A 20,322-nucleotide genomic window follows, 5' to 3' on the forward strand; every position below is an offset into this window, starting at 1 on the left:
GTTTAGGGGTATGGAATGGCTTCCATATGAGGAGAGATTAATAAGACTGGGACTTTCCAGCTTGGAAACGAGACGGCTAAGGGGAGATATGATAGAGGTCTATAAAATCATGACTGGTATAGAGAAAATAGATAAGGAAGTGTTTACTACTTCTCATAACACGAGAACTAGGGGTCACCAAATGAAATTAATTGGCAGCAGGTTTAAAACAAAAGAATGTATTTCTTCACACAACACACAGTCAACCTTTGGAACTCCTTGCCAGAGGATGTTGTGAAGGCCAAGACCATAACAGGGTTCAAAAAAGAACTAGATAAATTCATGGAGGATAGGTCCATCAATGGCTATTAGCCAGTATGGGCAGAAATGGTGTCCCTAGCCTCTGTTTGCCAGAACCTGGGAATAAGTGACAGGGGATGGATCATTTGATGATTACTTGTTCTGTTCATTCCCTCTAGGGCACCTGGCACTGTCCACTGTTGGAAGACAGGATACTGGGCTAGATGGAACTTTGGTCTGACCCAGTAGGGCCATTCTTATGTTCTTATGACCCATGAAGAAGTACAGTGCAAACATTGTGACAAAGGTGCATATTTCCGAAAGGTCAAAGCTTGTCCCTGTAGCTTTAAAAGACCAAAGGCCAAGTTCACATCTCTGGTAATTTCATTTGTTCCGGCAAATTTATACTAAGGATGAATTAGGTCCCAGATCTTAATTAAAAAAAAAAAATCAGTTCCGCGATAATTATTATAGGCCAGTGTCTTGACTATAATATGCAGGAATCTGTTTTATTTTTTGCGAACCACTTACAACTGGAATTTTGGAAATTTTAATCAAAGGAGAAATGTTTGTTAATCATTATTTAGAGCCAGTTATAATCATTTGCACACATTTTGTAGTGCTGTTTGCAAGACTGATGTAAACAGTTAAGAGTGTCTCACAAATTTATCCTTAAGAACGTGCTTGCTCCCAAGGTAAGGTGACAACATTATGTTTAGTTTGAGTATCATTTACAAGAAACCTTTGGAACTTTGGAAATATTTGCTACTGGTAAGAACAACAATTTGAGGGGATGAGAGATTAGTATCTGCCCACACTATTGTTTTCATAGTCAATATATTCTTACAACACTATTTGTTTAAAAAAGACATTTCTAAATCAGTTGCTAAGCAACAGTGGTCTTTTTTTCAAATTTAATTCTGTAAATATTATGACTTATCTGTGGCCTAAGAAAGTCCTGTTGCCTCCCACATCTAGTCTTATGCCAAGGACAGATTTATTTTTGATATGAGAGTCACTAATTCAATGCCCTTGACTTGTCTGACTTCGTGGGCTGGTTTAAAGGGCATTGTACCATTGATCAGGCAAGTCAACAGAACAACTATTGCAGCTACTGAAGGAAGTATCCATTCATTTTTTAAACTCTAATGGTAAATATCCTTTTTGTGTCATATATGACATAGTGGAAGTAGAGATCCTGATACACCATGGAGTTTACTATTTTGTCATCGCATGGCAAACTTGCGACAATACCATTACACCTGTAATTCAGGAGAAGTTTCTATCCTTTGAAGTCATGAAGAATAAGGAGGGGGAGACATGAAAAATAAAGCGTTAACAAACTTTTCCTTGTTGGGGGCTCTGAAAAAGTTGGTTTTTGAGTATTACTAGTTACTATAGTGTGGTCCCCATTGTACTGTAGCGTATGCAATTTGAAACTACAAAATATCAGGTACATTGTCAAAAATTGTTAATTTGTTGTGCTTTCCTGGTAAATCCCTAGAAAAACACAACAAATATATCATGATATGCTATATTTTGACAACTGTACAAGGGAAGCCAGACAGGCCAATTGAACATACTAGAGTGGGATAGGTCAAAGATTGAATTCAACCAGGAAGAGCAATGAAGCCACATGGGGAAGTTTTCTGTGGCTTTCACACCAATGCCCTATCCAGGAGAGGATCAGAAGGACTGGATCTTGTTCTCAAAACTGCATGTTTCTTGATCTGTGGGAATGAATTAAATTTTATTTAATCTTTATAAAAAGCACATTATAAGTACCAAGTATTTAAGAATGTAATTATCAGTTTCAAAAGAAGAACCAAAGTGGAAGACAATTAAAAACTTGTAAATTTATTAGCAACTTTAATTATGAGGAAGGATTGCCTGGTGGTTAGGACCTTAGGCTTGGACTCATGAAACCCAGTTTCCATTCCCTGCTTCACCGCAGGTTTGTATGTGGCTTTGAGCAAGTTTCTTAGGCCCAGATCCTCAAAAGTATTTATGCCCCTAACTCCCATTAATTTAAATTGGAGATATGAGCCTAAATACCTTTGAGAATATGAGCCTTAGCCTCTCTATGCCACAGTTCCCCATCTGTAAATTGGAGATAACAGTACTTCCCTTTCTCAGAGGGGTGTTGTGAGAATAAATACATTAAAGATTGTAAAGTGTTCAAATACTATGGTAATGGTGGCCATATAAGTACCTAGGATAGATTCTAGGTGATGCCTTTTAGTAGTACCCAATCAAGTAAAATCAGTACAATAGGCTACTGTAGTACTATTGCTAGTTTTTGGCTTCTGCGCATTCTTTCAACACACATTAATAGGAAATGTGAGTGGTACAAAAGGTAACAGTGATATGGGTGTCAATGGACATGGGACGAAATTCAATGGAGCAGCCCCTGCTTTAGGCCAGGCCTGCTTTTAGTCCAGGATGTTTAATAATTAAGCCCAAAGTCAGGTTAAACTGCTCCCATATTTCCTGGGTCTACAGGAATTTTGATAATGGAACATATACAGAAAAAGAGTCTGAGACATGAGCTTTATCTGTTCCCCTCCTTGTTTTTCACTAAAACTCCCACCTAATGAAAGTGTGTCTTTACAGTGGAACTTATGTTCATTCCCAAAACTATTTTGGATTGAATACAAATATCTGTCACCATAGAATGACAATGTCCTTTTTAGAATGTTCCTTAGTTTTTGTTCTGTTTGTTTTATAAATGTTCATTTGCTGGACAGCTACCTTATTATTATAAGAAAATACTCTGCATTTCCTTTATAATTTACAGAAAAATTACAGAGGGAAATAGCCAGGGGTATGATAAAACCGTGGCTATATGAGAGTTTTGAATAACTGGGAAGTGTTTTATAATACCTATTGGACAAATGTGGGACAGTATTTATAAGGATCTAGTTTAATAAAATGCATGCTCACAAATTCCATATGTGTCTTTTTAGGGGGAAAAATGAGAATAAATGAGATTATTCATTTAAATAAATGAAGTTATGAATCTATGGTTGTATTTATATACAGATATCACAGTTGTCATTTCAACTCCACACACGCAATAAAGGGGGACAAAACCCATGATCTTCTTCTCCTAAAAAAGGCCCCTACTATTTGAACTCAAGAAGAACTAGCTATAGTAATTGGAGAACCTCATTATAGGGCACCCACTAGCAGGGTATATAACTATACATTTGGGGAGTTCTGACCTTCAGTCAAGTAGAAGGTGACAGGACATACCACTGGCTTTTATATTATATAATATACACACTGAGGTGAGGATTTTTTCTGCTTCAGTATGAGTATGAAACTTCCATTAGCCTTTGCAGGAATTATGCACACATCTAGGACCAAAAAGATAAACACCCACTGTATTTGTCACAAGTCCATATTCAGCATCTAGTAGATAAGGATTGGAAGCCCCAGGGAACTTCTTTTGAATAGTATTCTTTGGGTGAGATTTTCAAAGGCAAGGAGAATTAGGCACTTATCTTCCATTTGTGCCTTTGAAAATCTCACCCTTAACATCAACTGAATCTTTATTACCTCAAAATGTGGATGCCCACTGTGATTATACAATTCAGCTTCAAGATAAGGATTCCCATAGTTTTCTCTAAAAATATAATAAATTATATATCCAGTAAGTTAAATACATTCTCTTATGTTAATGGCACTTAATGCTTCTTTTGACACGTTGTGATTGTTGCCATTTAATAAGACACTTTAACTATACAATATGTTCTTTAAAAATGTCTTTATGCACATTTAATTATTTTATTAATTATCATTAACAAATATAAGATGTTTCTTTTGATTATGTACTTTGCTTTTGCAGTTAAGAAGGGGAAAGAGTAACTTAAATACGTGAAATTTAATTAATTAAAATTATTTTTATTTTATGTTATTTTTTAAAATCTAAGTATGACTGAAGTAATATGAAGTAGTGAATGTTGTTTTGTGCCTGAATTATTAATCTGCCTGTTGAATAGAACTGAGCAACTATTTTACAGTGAATTATTAATTAAATGAATGTAGACTCTTTTCTGCTTGTGAATTTCCTCAGCAAGCTTATGATTTTTTCATACTTACTTGATATTCAAATTTCTTCACCATATTAATTGTAATTTCTGCAAATTATTTTTGATCTGTAGATTGATTGTGAGCAAGTCACTAGGAATATTCAAAATTCTTGGTTTGTTGGCTAATGTTGACTGTTTACTGATTGTGCAAGTACAGCTCTTAAAATCCAGTATGGATATTCACAAATTGTAAATTCATAATTATCCTTCTATGATTGTTCTCTTATATTTGCTTAAAATGTGCTGCTCCTGTGAAAATTCCTGCTTGTCAAATTGTTTACTAGAATGCTAATGACAGGAGAACAGACAGGGTGCAAACACAGCATAAATGAAGTCAGGTTTTATGGTTAAAATGAATATTTTCAGAACATTTCTTGAGATACACAAGCAACATCTTGGAGTAAAAAAGATATACTAAGGATTTTGTTTTAGTGAGGGTAAATGAGGCCCAAGTTTGTATTTCTGATATAATAGATACCCATTGGGGTAGTGCTAACATCTGTGATTGATTTTCAAATATTTTGCTTAGTATTAAACCCTCCCCCATCTCTTCTAATAACACCAATATTAACTAGGACATTTATGAGTCAGCTGAATCTTTTTTGGCACTCCACTCTTCCTGTTTATCCCAGGAGTTATGTTGCATATTCTGGGTCTGATTCTGCCAACAATTTTGTGAGCACTAGTCAACTCAAGTGAGTAGCCCCTATAATGCCAATGACTACTTTCTTAAATAAGGTTTGCAGGTTTGTTCTCTCAGCTTTTGGTTTGTTTTCCAATTTTGTTTTGTGTTTTTAAAATATGCATAGGTTGTAAACTCTGGGCTAGATTATGAAAGGTACTCAGCTTCCTTTTGGGCATCTTAATGACTTTTCAAAAGGGCTCAGCATTCAGTGAATCCCACTGATAACAGTTGGGTAGTGAGCAGTTTTCGAAAACTGGCCACCTTGCTTAGGTGAGTAAAAGGAAGCTGAGCTCTTTTGAAATCTGGCTCCAGCTGTGGGTGCTGAGCATTTCTGGAAATCAGACTTTTTAAAAAAATTAAGTTATTAGATAGGAATCAACTTTTATCAATTAAATTATATATCGATAGGCCCCAAACTAACAAAGTACTTAAGAATGTGCTGAACGTTTAAGTTCATGAGTAGTCCCATTGAAACTGAAATGCTATAGTGCTTTGCTGGATATGGGCTATATTTTGTAAGTTCTTCGGGGCAGAGCTACCTTTATTATATGTGTGTGTGGTTCCTAGCCCATTGGGACTCTAACCCCTGATCAGGACCTCTAAGTGCTGCAGTAAGAATGATAGTTATCCTGTAAGCATCATTGAGGCTATTGCCTCAATAGCCTTCCTGAGGTTTGATACTCATAGAAATGTATGTTGACGTATGCACTGTACAATATAGCTTAGCATTGTGTATTATATGATTTTGATACATATTTAATGAAATATTTTAAAAAGTCTAAGGTTTCCAAGAGGAGAAAGTAAGTAACTTGCTTTTTTTGTGACATTTGACATTATTTTCCTCACCTCAGTTGGCTGGATGTGCACCTTTTCAGGTGTTTCAAAAGGCTAATGATTTTTAGGAAAATATTAAATTCACATATTTGAAGAAGAGGTGATTTTCAGGATTTATACATTTAAACTATGCCATCAGATATGTGGGGTATGTGTAACATGTAGATAAGGCCTCCATGTAGATGTTGCTCAACTGGGGAATTTGTTCAGGCACAAAGTGAACAAAGAGATTAAATATTAACAGTGGAACGATAACTCTTTTTTTCTGGTTAGACCTATCATTAGCAAGCCAGGAGACTTCAGACTGTCTGGTATATATATGAACACAAAGTGCCTTTCACTGTCAGTACCTTCAGCAGGGGAAGGTTACCAAGATGTTTAAGCAAGCCAGCATCATGAAACTGCTATTGCTGTGTCTGCTCTGTGTTTCCATAGTTAAATCCCTGGCTTCTCTAGATTATGATGATGAGGTTGTAGTAATGATGATAATAATTAATAATAACAATAGTAATGCTTGATCTTACTTAGTTGTATGTATGATTTTATAAGCTTTATAATTTAGTTAAATTACAAAAATAAAATGTTTAATTATCTCAAAAACATATTCATCCTCAGCTTAAGGTGTTCAAGGAAAATTGTTTGTAATTATTTTTTTCTCATATGTGTAACAGCAAACTGTAGGGTTTTTCCCTCCTGTTTTCTGATGTATTTTCCTTCTCTTCCCTCTCTCTCTCTTTGTAGGAAAGTGACAACGCTCCCAGGGTAAGATTGGATTTAATTACATGTTCAGACATATTCAAGTAAGGATATTTATTTAGCAATTTTAACATTTATTTAAGAGCATGAGAAACAAACTCTGCGTAAGTAAAAGAGTAGCAAAATGTGTGTTCAATAATGCCTTGAGACTATTGAAGTCAATAGGAGTCTTTCCATTGATTCAGTGGGCTTTGAATCAGGCTCTAAATGAGCAACAAAAGGAAGGAACTGGTTCCCAGTTCATACTGCACTGGAGTTAGAAAGAGAGAAGTAACATTCTGAAACAGAATTAAAAAACAACAAACAAACAAAAAAACCCACCAAGGCCAGTCTAAAATTAAGGCATAAAAATGTGTATAGCTGGTATATTAATTTTGCTTAAGGAAAGAAATTTAAAAGAAGTCAATATTTGATTTAAAATTGGACTTTTAAAAATCTTGTACAAATCCCTAAACAAATGAATACCAGGTTCAAAAATAAGAAATTATTTCATATGTGGCATAATTGGCTGGATCTATAAATTGAATATGTTTCTGATATACTATTTTACCGAATAACTTCCCAGCCATTTTCTACTGTACACTGCTTATTTCTGATGTTTCTAAGAGTTTGATCTCATAGCCATTACACATGTGGGTCTTACTTGTGAGAGTAGTCTCATTGACCTCACTGGGCTACCCAGAGTGAGGGTGTGAAGGATCAGATCTGAATTTTTTGGTCTATCCTATTTCCCTTATTCAGAAGATTGTTATCCATATAGATGCCTAATTCTTTTTTGAATCCTACTAATAACTTGAAACTCCATGTCCAGTGGCCATGAGTTGTGCAAAATAATCTATTTCTTTTTATCAGGTTTAAGTTTCTCGCTATTTATTTTTTCTGAACCTTTTCTATTTTTGCTATTTCTATTTTGAGATTACAATATTTTCAGTATTAGTTTCAATTTCATCTTTTAACTGTCCTAACAATTTGTTCACTTTTTTAATGCCAAAGTACATCGAACAGATGTTTTCATTCAGCTACCCAAAATGATACTCAGGTCTTTTTCCTGCATGGAATTAGTGTATTTCTTGTGTCTAAAATGTGAGAGATAGAGAGTAAAATGACACCTAAAATATGCCAATAAATTGATGTATGCTATTTTTTATATTTTATACAATTGATGTACCTGCTTTTAAAATAATGATCCTAATTATAAAGAGTTTTTTCTCCCTCTGGCTTTGTATAGGCTAATGGCGAAAAAGTGGATGCTCGAGGTCACAGACCAGTAGATAAAAGACGGGAGCCAATTCCAACTCTCAGACCAGCTCCTCCTCCCATTAGTAAAGGTGGATATCAGGCTCGTCCAACAAAACCACCCACTCGGGGCCAGAAGAAAGAAATTGTCGTTTATCCTGATGCTGGAGGCTGCAGGCATGCATCAGATGAGCTAGTAGGTGTATTTTCCTTGTAATTGCAGTGGAGACAGATGCACTTAATAGTAATTGTATCCCTGCTTTCAGAAATGTACTAAACCTCACAATGGTACTACCTGCAGCTCAGCAGGTATCTTGAGCTTGGAATGTTCAGTAGCATTCAGGTGGTTACAGTGAATTCGATGCACTTCCCTTTCTAGTGCTTTGATGATACCCCTCCAGAAACATTAGTCATCACTATTTTTTCAGAACTCATCTTTTTAAACTGTTGTGCCCTTTAATATTTTTTTCTTTCTTTAACAGTTGTGAAGAACAGACAGTTTTCTTAATCAACCAAACACCAAGAAGTGACCATTGTAGTTCACTGACAGCCCAACTCTGCTCTCCCTTGCTCATGTTGAGCAGTACCTGATTGAGCAAGTAGTCTTGTTGATTTCATGGGATTATTTGTTGAGTCAGATCCTACTTATGATGAGCAGGGAGGCAAAACTGAGTCCTGAATGATGAATGTAAATAATTATGAGCTAGATTGTGCCCCCCCATCACTTACATGGCTGTGCATTGGGAGGGAAGGAATAGGGAGCCTCTCTTCTCACTCTTCATGGCCTGCAAAAGGGCTGTATAGAATTGCAAGACCTGTGGTTGAGGAGGCATAGGGACTGCAATTGAGATGCTGCCCTCTACTTGAGGAGCCACTCATTGGAGAGGTGCAGTGAAGTAGGCAGAGCCAAAGGTTCACTTCTCACCCCCACTCCCACTGATTTATTACCCTAGAGATGAAAGCAACGAAGATGGAAATATGTAGCTGTGTCTTTAGGCATTACGAATTGAAAGAAAGATATAGCACAGATCTGCTTTAACATATTAATACATTATCCAGGGCATCTTCACTATCAAACATTTTTGCATCTATCCTGTATGGCATGGCTCTGTCCAGGTGTCCAATATTAAAAGGAATCCCCCACTTTTTAAATTCTTCAAGCATTCATTACATTCTACCATCAGTCTTTAACCCAAGCTCTTTTAGGTGGGTAGTATATGCAAAGACAAGTAGTATGTCTAGTAGAATGCTAACTTCCCTATACTGAACCAGTTGTGCATCACATTACCCCAGTCTTGGTCTCCAGTAAAAAGCATAAGTTGTTACCATGCTGCTAGGCATCTTAGTATTTGAGAACTTATTACTTCTAACTAGAGATGACTCAAACAAGTTTGTTAAAGTTCAGTTAATCAGAAACGCAGGATTATTTTGGAGGCCTTTAGTAGGTTGGGTACTTTCGGTCTCATACTGCTTCGAAATTTGGTGCTTTTGTATTTTCTTCAACCGTTTTGGTATATTTTCATCCTTCAGAGGAATAGTGACTGATGCTATAATAATAGTGCAAGCTTCCAGAGGAGATAATTGTTTAAATCTTTTGGTGTATGGTTGTTTCACATGAAAGATACTCATACCTTATGTACCAGACTAAAGTTAATACTTAATTTTGTGATTATGTGGGGGACATATATCTCAATATTTTTGGGTACCTGGTATGGCTGTAGTGCTTGATGAGTCATAATTTTGTAGCTGCAGATGGTTAAACCATGAACAGTTGGTAATCCAGAAAAATTAGCCAAAAGCATGTGGTGGATCACAGATATGAGGGGGTCTCCCCTACCCAGAACTTTAATGAGTTATCAGAAGGGATCCCCAACTGGAGCTTGAGCCTGTTTTCTCCATTTAAGATGGCAGGGTTTTTTCCAATAAATTGAATGTCTGAAGTATTTTGAGACCATATTGAGACAACTAAATAAATGGCTTAGAGTTGCTAGATGCTCAGCACATTTAAAAATCTGGTTACTTGTTTAGGTGCCTAAAGATGAGATTGGGAACCTAACTTTAGGCACCCAGTTTTATAAATCTTGGCCCTAATCTACAGCACTTGTAGTTGACTCTCCCCCCCCCCCCCTGCTTTTTTAGGGAGTGTTGTGTCCAACTGGGTGTGAGCTGCAAACTACATTGGTAAAACAGGAACAAAGTGTGAAATCCGACATTCGGGACCTAAAGAACAAAGTAGAGAAACAGTCCGAAACCTCTTCAACATTCTATGAGTACATGAATACACTAGAAAATAAACTGCAAAGAAGACAAAAACAAATAAAAGGTACATTATTGTTATGCATCATTGCAGTAAATCAGTATTAGAGACAAATTTGCATTGCTACAAGTATTAAATATATAGGGCTTATTAAAAAAGGTTACAGATAGGAGCATCAGTCTAAGTAGCTAAGGTGTCACAAGTCCATAAAACTAAATCTAAAAAATCCTAGCTGAGGGGCCAAGGACCTGATCCTGCTTTTGATGAAGTCAAAGATAAAACTTGCATTGGACCCTTAGGCCTGTGTCTACCCAACAATTAAATACCCAGGTCAGCTGGCTCGGGATCGCAGAGCTTGGGCTGTGGCACTGTAAAATTGCTGGGCTCCAGCCTGAGCCTGAACGTCTACACAGCTATTTTTAGTCCCACAGCCTGAGCCCTGTGAACCCAAGTCAGCTGATCAAGACCAGCCACAGTCGTGCTGCAGGTCTTTTATTCCAGTGTAGACATACCCTACATGTCCCCAGCTCCTGGACAGCCATAATAAGCTTCTGTGAGGATGTTTACTACAGGCCCTTGGCAGAATATGGTTAGAAGGGGTGGGATCTGAGTTACTACAGATAATTCTTTCCTGGGTGCTGGCTGGTAAGTCTTGCCCACATGCTCAGGGTTTAACTGATCACCATATTTGGGGTCGGGAAGGAATTTTCCTCCAGGGCAGATTGGCAGAGGCCCTGGAGGTTTTTCGCCTTCCTCTGCAGTGTGGGGCACGGGTCATTTGCTGGAGGATTCTCTGCACCTTGAGGTCTTTAAACCACGATTTGAGGACTTCAATAACTCAGACATAAGTTTGGGGTTTGTTACAGGAGTGGGTGGGTGAGATTCTGTGGCCTGTGTTGTGCAGGAGGTCAGACTAGCTGATCATAATGGTCCCTTCTGACCTTAAAGTCTATGAGTCTATGAGAATATAATCACAGCAAGAAATTTGTCCATTTATACTGAGCCATAATACAAAGTATGTCCCTGTTACTGGGACAAAAGCTCTTTGCACACTGTGAAATCAGGGAAGAGGGGGAAAGGACACACAGAGCACTCTTTTCATTTCTACAGCAGAAGTAAAATCTCAAATACTACTGACTGGATCATGGTTTATAATTTGGATTAGAATATGCTAGTTGGAAAACGTTGAAAATTGTGACAGTTGTTATACATTCTCTTTTCTAGATAATGAAAATGTAGTTTCTGAGTACAACACAGAGATAGAGCAGCACTATACATACATCAGAGAGAACATGGACAACAACATCCCATCTAGCCTCCGAGTCCTCCGTTCAGTTGTGGATACCTTACACAAAAAGATACAAAAACTGGAAAATGCTATATCATCCCAAATGGAAAATTGCCGCTCTTCATGCATTGTTTCCTGTAATATCCCAGTGGTATCAGGCAAAGGTAACTCATTTACATGTACAGAAATCTCTCCCTTCCATCCTTTATATCAATGTACAACTGGACAGATGCATTATGGGCACATGTTCACATTCCTCCCAAGCATATGACACCAGTCACCAATCAGGACACCAGAGTTGATGGACTACTGGCCTGATCCAGTATGGAAAATCATATGTATTACCTGTCTTATTTATCTATTGTGGGTGGGATTTTCAAAAGCACCTAAGTGATTTAGGAGCATGAGTCCCACTGACTTTCAAAAAGGCATTGTGCGTCAGTGGGACCTGTCACTAAGGAGTTTTTGGAAATCTCATCTTATAAGGGATTGTGGGACAATACAGGTATAATTTTCTTTCTTTTATGATTCCCTCTTATGTCATTTTAATTTATAATTTAAATCAAAGTGAAATCAAGCAGAATTAAATGTTTGTAAAATAATCCTGTATAATTAGCAAATAGAAATCTATTCTGTTAATTATTGTCTTTATGAAGAGGATTGTTCTACTAGAATTTCATAGATCCCTCAGAAACATAAACTGTTGATTTATGATTGCAGAATGTGAAGACATTATCAGAAAAGGAGGTGATTCATCTGAAATGTACCTCATTCAGCCTGATGCTTTCTTCAGACCTTACAAGGTTTACTGTGATATGACCACAGCAAATGGAGGTAAGTGTGAGATGAACTATGGTGCTGTGACAGGGATAACTATAAATATGCACAAAAATGAATTTGCACTGCTCCTGTATTTCTTTGCATTTGTGCTCATCTGAGATTATAACTTTTGGCACTAATTATTAGTTAATCTAAAGCAATTGTTCTCATGCTATGGCTTGTGAACCATTGCAGAATGTCGCCTACAGAAAGTTTTGAGATCTACGTGCTGAGGGATCTGAGTGCTGGAGTGGAAGGTGGCCCATGCATAGTAGGATCTTTCTCTAATTAAGTGGAGAAAGAATTGTTGGCTAGTCACTGACTGGGCTTGGTAAATGAAATTTTGACTCATTGTATATTTTACTGTGGCTAGATTGAAGTGAAATATCACAACTGTTCTAGGGAGGAAGAAAAGCGTATGACTGTCTCCATCTCCACATCCTCCAGGTTGGCTGTGTTAGGGCTTCTTGGAGCTTGGGTCCAGGCCCTGTGCAGAATGCAAGGACTGAGCCCCGGATGCTCCCAATTTGGAGCAAGTGGAAGGGAATGGGCAGATAGGGAAGCTTTGACTCCTTCCCCACCTTGCCCCATTCATTGGCCAGAGGAGTTGGCTAGGTGCATGAAGGGGAGTAACTTGCACACTTTCAAGACTTGCAATGTATTAAAACCTCCAATGATGGAGATTCCCCAACCTCACTGGGTAATTTGTTCCTAACTGTAAGGGTAGTTGAGCACTGAAACAAATTACAGTGCAATCTCTGGTACTGAAGGTTTTTAAGAATAGGTTAGATAAATACCTGTTGGGGATGGTCGAGACCAGTGATGCTCAGACTGAGGCTCGTGAGCTGCAAGTGGCTCTTTAATGTGTTTCCTGTGGCTCTTTGCAGCACATGATATGAAAATGCTGTGTGATTTAATTATTAACCAATCTAAGTTATTAACCGATCAGGATGCTTTTACTATGTTATTAACCAATTGTGGTTGATAATAAAATAATAATATGTGGTCAGTCATTTTGCTGTGAGAATAATATAGATATAAACTAAATATTTCCCCATCATACTGTTTAAATATGAACATATAGTACTATAGTGAATGAAACAATGAATTCACATACAGTGGCTCTTTTGGGTAATGTTGATCACTAATTTGGCTCCTGAACTACTGAGGTCTGAGTATTGCTGGTCTAGAAAATACTTAGTCCTACCTCAGTGCAGGGGACTGGACTAGATGACCTACTGAGATCCATTCTAGTTCTACATTCCTATGATTCTGTGATTCTACTTCTTCCCTCTATGCCCCAAGCAAGAGGGGAAAATGGGAAGAATTGTGCCTCTGAGACTTTCTCTGCCTTCCAGTGCTCCTCCTGGGGCAGCATAGCTACTCGTCACCCACAACTCACAACTAAGTAAATATCTAGCCAAATATAAAAATGTTACAAGCATTCTTTGCTTCTGACATGAAGATAGGCATTCAGGCCAGCACAGCAGTTTAACTATTTATAGATTATTTCAGATTGCACTCTTGCTTCATTAGTACTGTGATCACATCTGTAATAAGGGACCAAACATGTCCCTTTTGGCCTCCCTCTTCCAGCCTGACTCACAGGATATGGTACCACTCAATGTGAGTAGGGTGGTAGAACCAGGCCCTTACGCTCTGGGATCCTCCCACCGTGCAGGGTCTTAGAGCCCGAGCTCCAGCTCGAGCCCAGAAGTCTACACAGCAATGAAACAGCCCCATGATCCTGAGCCCTGCGATCATGAGTCTGCTGTCACGGACCAGCCATAGGTTTTTCTTTTCTGTATAGACATACCCTAAGGGTTCAGTCCTGCTCCAGTTGAAGTCAATGGCAAAGCTCCCTGTAGTAGGGTTGACTCTCTCCTGAGAGCCCCCTTGTGGTCAGAGGTCACTCTGCAGTGCCTTGCCTCTGTTTCCCCCTTTTTAAAACTCCTTACACAGACTCCATACATTTTTTCTGTGGTCAGAATACCCATTCTTTGGGTCTGGATTTACTCACAGAACATAAACTAAAAATAAAACATACAGTCCCAAATTAAAGTCCAACCGACAAACATTTCTCTTCCTACTCCCAGGCCTTTCTGCCTAGGGAGGCCTTTTTGCCCCCTGCTTGCTCGGGTCTTTCCCAGGCCTGCCTTCCTTCCTGGAGAGCTTTGCAGTTCCTTTCTTTTTGTCCCCCTGCTTGCTCAGGATCTCTTCTGCCTTAGCCGGCTATTCCCTAGCTGGAGTTTTAGTCCCAGATCCCAGGACTCTGCTGGAACCTGCACACTCCTAGCAGTCTCTGCTCTCCCTGAGTGAGCACCCATCCATCCACCCCCTTTACTGCAGCTTCCAGCTGCTCTTTCCAGGGTAATCACCTGATGTCTCTTGAGTTGTGCCTCTTTCAGTAATCAGGGTTGGCTAGTCCCAGACCCTCCAGCTCCTCTTACACGCCCCTTGACACAAACAGGAGCAAGATTACATGCTAACACTATTTGTTCTCTTGTTAATTGCAATTTAATTCAAATATTGTTGCCCCTGCAGGATGGACTTTGATTCAGAACCGCCAAGATGGCAGTGTTGGCTTTGGGAGAACATGGGATGCATACAAAAAAGGATTTGGAAATATTGCAAAAAGTGGAGGGAAAAAATACTGTGATACTCCAGGTAAAATTCTGAATACAAACCTTAAAGTGCTTCTTTTTTATTAAAACTTTTTTCTCAGGTTTCTTAAAACTGTCCACACTTGATTCAAAGGATGTTCATTAACTGTAGCAGATTTATGGGAAAATAGTAAAGTTGCCTTAAAACATATTCTGAAAGTGGTTTCACTGAATTTCCTTTTATTGGTTGTCAGGTGAATATTGGCTTGGAAATGACAAAATCAGCCAGCTTACCAAAATGGGACCCACTGAAGTTTTAATTGAAATGGAGGACTGGAATGGTGCTAAGGTTTCAGCTCATTATGGAGGATTCACCATACAAAATGAGGCAAACAAGTATCAGATATCAGTTAGTAACTATAAAGGCACAGCTGGCAATGCTCTTATGGATGGAGCTTCACAACTGTATGGCGAGAACAGAACAATGACAGTTCACAATGGCATGTTCTTCAGCACTTTTGACAGAGACAATGATGGATGGTATGTACTTGCATTAGCAATTTTTTTTAATATCAAGATAAAGCTATCAAATTGGAGATATTACTGCTTTATGTGCATCTGAATATGCATTGTTCCACAATCTTTTAGAAAAGGGTAATATGTGCTAATTCTGCAAAATGTCACAATCTCTTAGAATATGTTTACTATCTGCTAGTCACCAGCCAAATGCATGCACTGTGCCACTGAAGTATCCAAGAGCAGAATTTGACCAAATGAAATTATGATTTAGTCTAGAGCTGTACCAGAATCAAATACAGAGCACCTGCAGGTACACTGGAGTAGTGGGTTGAAGTTGTTCTAAAAATCACATCAGTGTCCACAGACTGGCACCTTTGGACACTGTATTATCATTCACATTAACTCATGAGATTATGGCCCCAATCTTGCTGTCCCTGAAGCCAATGAGAATTTTGACACTGAAGTCAATAGGAGCAGGATCATTGGGCCTTAGTCAGCGTGAGCCAAAAACGAAGGAGATCTGCTCCTGAAATTAGCAAAATATCCTGTTCTAAAAGATAAATTCTACCTAATCAAGAATAGAAAGAATTTCAATTGTTAGTGATAAAATGCATAATTTAGAATCTCTTTGGCACTATACCTGTAAAATGCCCTCTAACCCTTTTACATAGTCATTTACTCTATTATAATGTTTACTAATAGAGGAATTGCTTGTGTTGGCAAATCCATATGGTACGTATTGTTCGGTACCATTAAATTACAATGATATTTGCATTAGAAACACATATGCATAATATAACATACTATAGGAACGTTGTGTGCCAGTTTTCTTAGTTTTTAATTAAATTCAGTAGGTGAATCCTTATTACTGTGCATGGACTTACGCATTGAGTACCAGTGGTAGCTATAGAATATTTGATGTGGTAGCTCTCTTCTCTACCACTATCTTTTTCAGCTGTAGACATGCAAAAAAAATGTGCATTGGAGTGATCTATCATAAGCAGTTTTCCACTTTGTTATTTTTAAAATGTGTGTCATTTTTTATGTTTATCAGAATGAGGAATCAGGTATAGTGCAAATTTTCCTGTGCATTTCTACCAATGCACCTCCAAAGTCCAAGTCTCATATCTCTCCTCATATGGAAGCCGTTCCATACCCCTAATAATTTTTGTTGCCTTTTTCTGAACCTTTTCCAATTCCAATATATCTTTTTTGAGATGGGGCGACCACATCTGCACACAGTATTCAAGATGTGGGCGTACCATGGATTTATATAGAGGCAATATGATATTTTCTGTCTTATTATCTATCCCTTTCTTAATTATTCCCAGCATTCTTTTCGCTTTTTTGACTGCCACAGCGTATTGAGTGGATGTTTTCAGAGAACTATCCTCAATGACTCCAAGATCTCTTTCTTGAGTGGTAACAGCTTATTTAGACGCCATCATTTTATATGTATAGTTGGGATTATGCTTTCCAATGTGCATTACTTTGCATTTATCAACATTTAATTTCATCTGCCATTTTGTTGCCCAGTCACCCAGTTTTGAGAGATCTTTTATAGCTCTTCGCAGCCTGCCTGGGTCTTAACTATCTTTAGTAATTTTGTATTTTTTTTAATTTTATATTTTGTAAAAATGTATTGTATTGTTTAGCTACAGTGCATCTGTCACTATTAACTGTGTGTTTCCCCCCCTCCCCCCCACCTCCCAGGGTTCATGCAGATCCAAGAAAACAGTGTTCTAAAGAAGATGGTGGTGGTTGGTGGTACAATCGATGCCATTCAGCCAATCCCAATGGCAGATACTATTGGGGAGGGCAGTACAGCTGGGATATGGCAAAACACGGCACAGATGATGGAGTTGTATGGATGAACTGGAAAGGGTCATGGTATTCATTGAAGAAGATGAGTATGAAGATTAGACCATTCTTTCCACAATAATCATCATTAAAATGAACAACATTAAATGTTTTCAAGTGCATATCAAAGTTAACTTCTTTAGTGCATGATATTTGATTTTGCCTTTACATAAGAGAAACAAAAATTCCAAAGTTTATATGTCTGACTATATTGTGACTTGAATTGGAGAAGTCATGCTGAATATAAACCTATGTCTGACCCATTAAAAAAAACTTGCAAGTGTCTTTTGTACCCTTTGTACTTGATCCCAGGATGGAAGTAACTGACAGCTATCTTGTTAGTCCAGAAATAGATCAATATCAAAAATATCCATTCCTTTTTCTTATAAAACAATTCAAAATCAGATATGAGGTGGGAGAGAATAATTTATCTTCACAGAAAATGTTTAAAGTAACTAAAATCTTAAAACAAAAGTGTCTTATAAATTATACTTATTTATATGTTACCAGTGAATAAGCAAATGTGTTCAAATAGGTGGCAGAAGATATATTGATGTTCATTAAATGTTTTCTACTACTGCAAAAGAATGTATTCTTATTCAGAAAAATGCACAAAGTAGCACAAAACAAAATTATTTCCTTGACCAACACAGGTTACAGGGATCTCGTGACATTTCACTCAGCACCCCTCTCTCCACTTCAGGACCAGTCCCAGAAGCAAACCTCACTCCTGCAGCCCTCCTCCAACTGAGATCTCTCAGCCCTTTATAAGTATCACCTGACCCCTTCCCAGCTGGGTCTTACAATTGGACCTGCCTGGCTAAGGTCCCTGGCCCATAGAGGGGCAGACTGCCCTGTTACAGCCTCCATAGGGAGGCAGAAGCCCTCTTTCTATGGCCACAGGTTCCTGTCCACACCTGGTCATGGAGAGGACCTCAGTCCTTCAGCAAAACCTCCACTGATGTTAAGCCAAGAAGCTTAGTCTGACAAGAACTGAGTGAAGACTACAAGAGTGTGTCCATGATTACCCCTTTGTCAGTTCCTAAAGATATTGTTACAATACATGCTAATCCATGTGATTAGAAACAGGGAGAGTCCACTCACACTCTCAGTTATCAGTCACACAAAGAAAACTCATGCACAGTACATATTTGTTGGTTAGCTTTAACCTTAAAGGCAAACATCTGCAGGATAAGCACAATGCATCCTTGTTACTCACAGGATGTAATTGTTCTTCCATACAGATAAGCTTTTGATTAAAAAAATTCTTACCAATACACCGTTGTATAAAAAATAGCACATTTGTATATGAACCCTAGCTACACACTTCAGGAAAGAAACATACAAAGAAAAAATGTACTATTAAACTTAGTATGCTATTATGAACCATTCAAACTGAGTACTAGTATTCTGTTACTAGTCCTATTAAAGTCAATGGGATTCCTCTCACAGCAATGTACTACTGAATGTGAGTAAAAGTGGCAAAATCAGGCCCTAACAGAATGTAGAGGCTTTCAATCAAATGCTTTCCACACCCTGAATAAGGTTGTTTTGGGAACCTTGCTTTGGTGAGTTACAGTGATGTATCTTATTTTAAAACTGTAGTATTTATGGTGAGCTAGCCACCAGGCAGAGATGGGGTGGAAGTGACACTTGTGTAAGTGTTTGCAGGACTGGGAACTAAGATGTCCACAGCCATCTAGAAGTCATTCCCCCAAATGCATAAGTGTTTTCATTTATTAAAGGTAAAGCCTGCCTTCCTTCCCCCTTTGTGGCTATGAGAGACTCTGAATCCATCAGAAACAATGTTGTTCTGCTGTGCAAGATGGGACACTCCTAGCATACCACACTGTACGCTGTGTGGAGATTCACTTCACCACAGTGTGCAGGGACCTTTGGGAGGGGCGCAGCATGAGACTGTTCAATTGTTGACTACACAAATCCACTGGCCAAAACACACACAGAGAGGAAATAATACAGTACTATCCACACTTTGCAGATGGGAAACTGAGGGACAGAATGCTTCAGATTTCCTGTCTGACCTAGGGCAAATCTAAATGACTTGCCCCGGGTCAAACATGAAATCTGAAGCAAAACGGGATTGAACCCACATTCCTGGAGTCCCAGTCCAATGACTTCTCCACAAAAGCAACCTTCCTCTCTAACTGAATTGCTCTTATGTTGGGAGTTTATGACAGGCAAATACTGGATCCAACAATGCTATTTGTACAGTGACTTTCAAGAGCAATAATTGCATTTTAATTTAGTGGGCATTTGTAAAGGGTTGTAAAGGTTTTATAAATTGCCTATGTGACTTATGTGATGTCCTGCTTGTGAGTAAAGGATGTTCATGTGTTGGAAAGAAGATACTCTAGATTTTTTGGGTTTACCATTGAAAAGGCCCAGTGTTAGTCTAACAATTCATTCTGAAAAAATATAAACTTTGTATTGTAAGTGATGTATTGTATAATTTTGGGCATGGGTACCCACTCATTTTCTAACTTGTTAAAGGAGGGCTCCCATTCCTAAGTGTCCCTTTTCAAGGAATATTTTAGAATATTGCAATAAGAGTTTGTGTGACTTTTAAAAAATTCTTCAGTGTAGTTGAGGTAAATGATTAAGTTCAGCAAATCGCCACCCTTAAGCAGGGAGGAGTTTGGCTGGCTGGCCGGGAGAAGAAGGCAATGCTTGGGGGAGGAGGGGAGACGTAAAGCTGCTGAAAGAGCAGCCAGCATGATAGATGACTTACCACCTAGGAATGATGGGTTTAAAAAGATCAGCTGGGCCTGGCCACTCCCTCATCACTCAGAACGCAACTCTTTATTTAAGTGTATAGCGGATGTTCAGTGCAGGTACTCAATAAATTAAGGCACAAAAGAACGAAAAAATGGCTTGGAAAAGGAATTAAGGAGAGGTACTTGGTAATTGAGCAAACCGGGGGCAGTTGGGGACTCCTATAATTGGTACAGCAGTGAGCCAACCCCCGCATCATTATAGTCCACCTTAACCCCTCCTATGAGGGGGTGTGGTTGGTAAGGTCCCTGCAAGGGAATTGCTGGAGGGACCTGGATGAGAAGGGGGAGGAGCTGGTG

General features: G+C 38.4%; 1 protein-coding gene across 1 annotated transcript; it reads left to right on the forward strand.

Annotated features, from left to right (window-relative positions):
- Positions 1–6,221: 6,221 nt before the first annotated feature.
- On the forward strand, positions 6,222–17,811 carry FGB (fibrinogen beta chain). Its single transcript, XM_034772939.1, has 9 exons — positions 6,222–6,362; positions 6,634–6,654; positions 7,877–8,080; positions 10,024–10,207; positions 11,366–11,593; positions 12,150–12,263; positions 14,793–14,915; positions 15,106–15,391; positions 17,084–17,811. The coding sequence occupies exons 1-9, from the start codon at positions 6,267–6,269 to the stop codon at positions 17,310–17,312; spliced, it is 1,485 nt and encodes a 494-aa protein (XP_034628830.1). The 5' UTR covers positions 6,222–6,266; the 3' UTR covers positions 17,313–17,811.
- Positions 17,812–20,322: the final 2,511 nt, after the last annotated feature.

The sequence above is a fragment of the Trachemys scripta genome, chromosome 5, assembly GCF_013100865.1.
Source record: "Trachemys scripta elegans isolate TJP31775 chromosome 5, CAS_Tse_1.0, whole genome shotgun sequence".
Classification (NCBI taxonomy): domain Eukaryota; kingdom Metazoa; phylum Chordata; order Testudines; family Emydidae; genus Trachemys; species Trachemys scripta.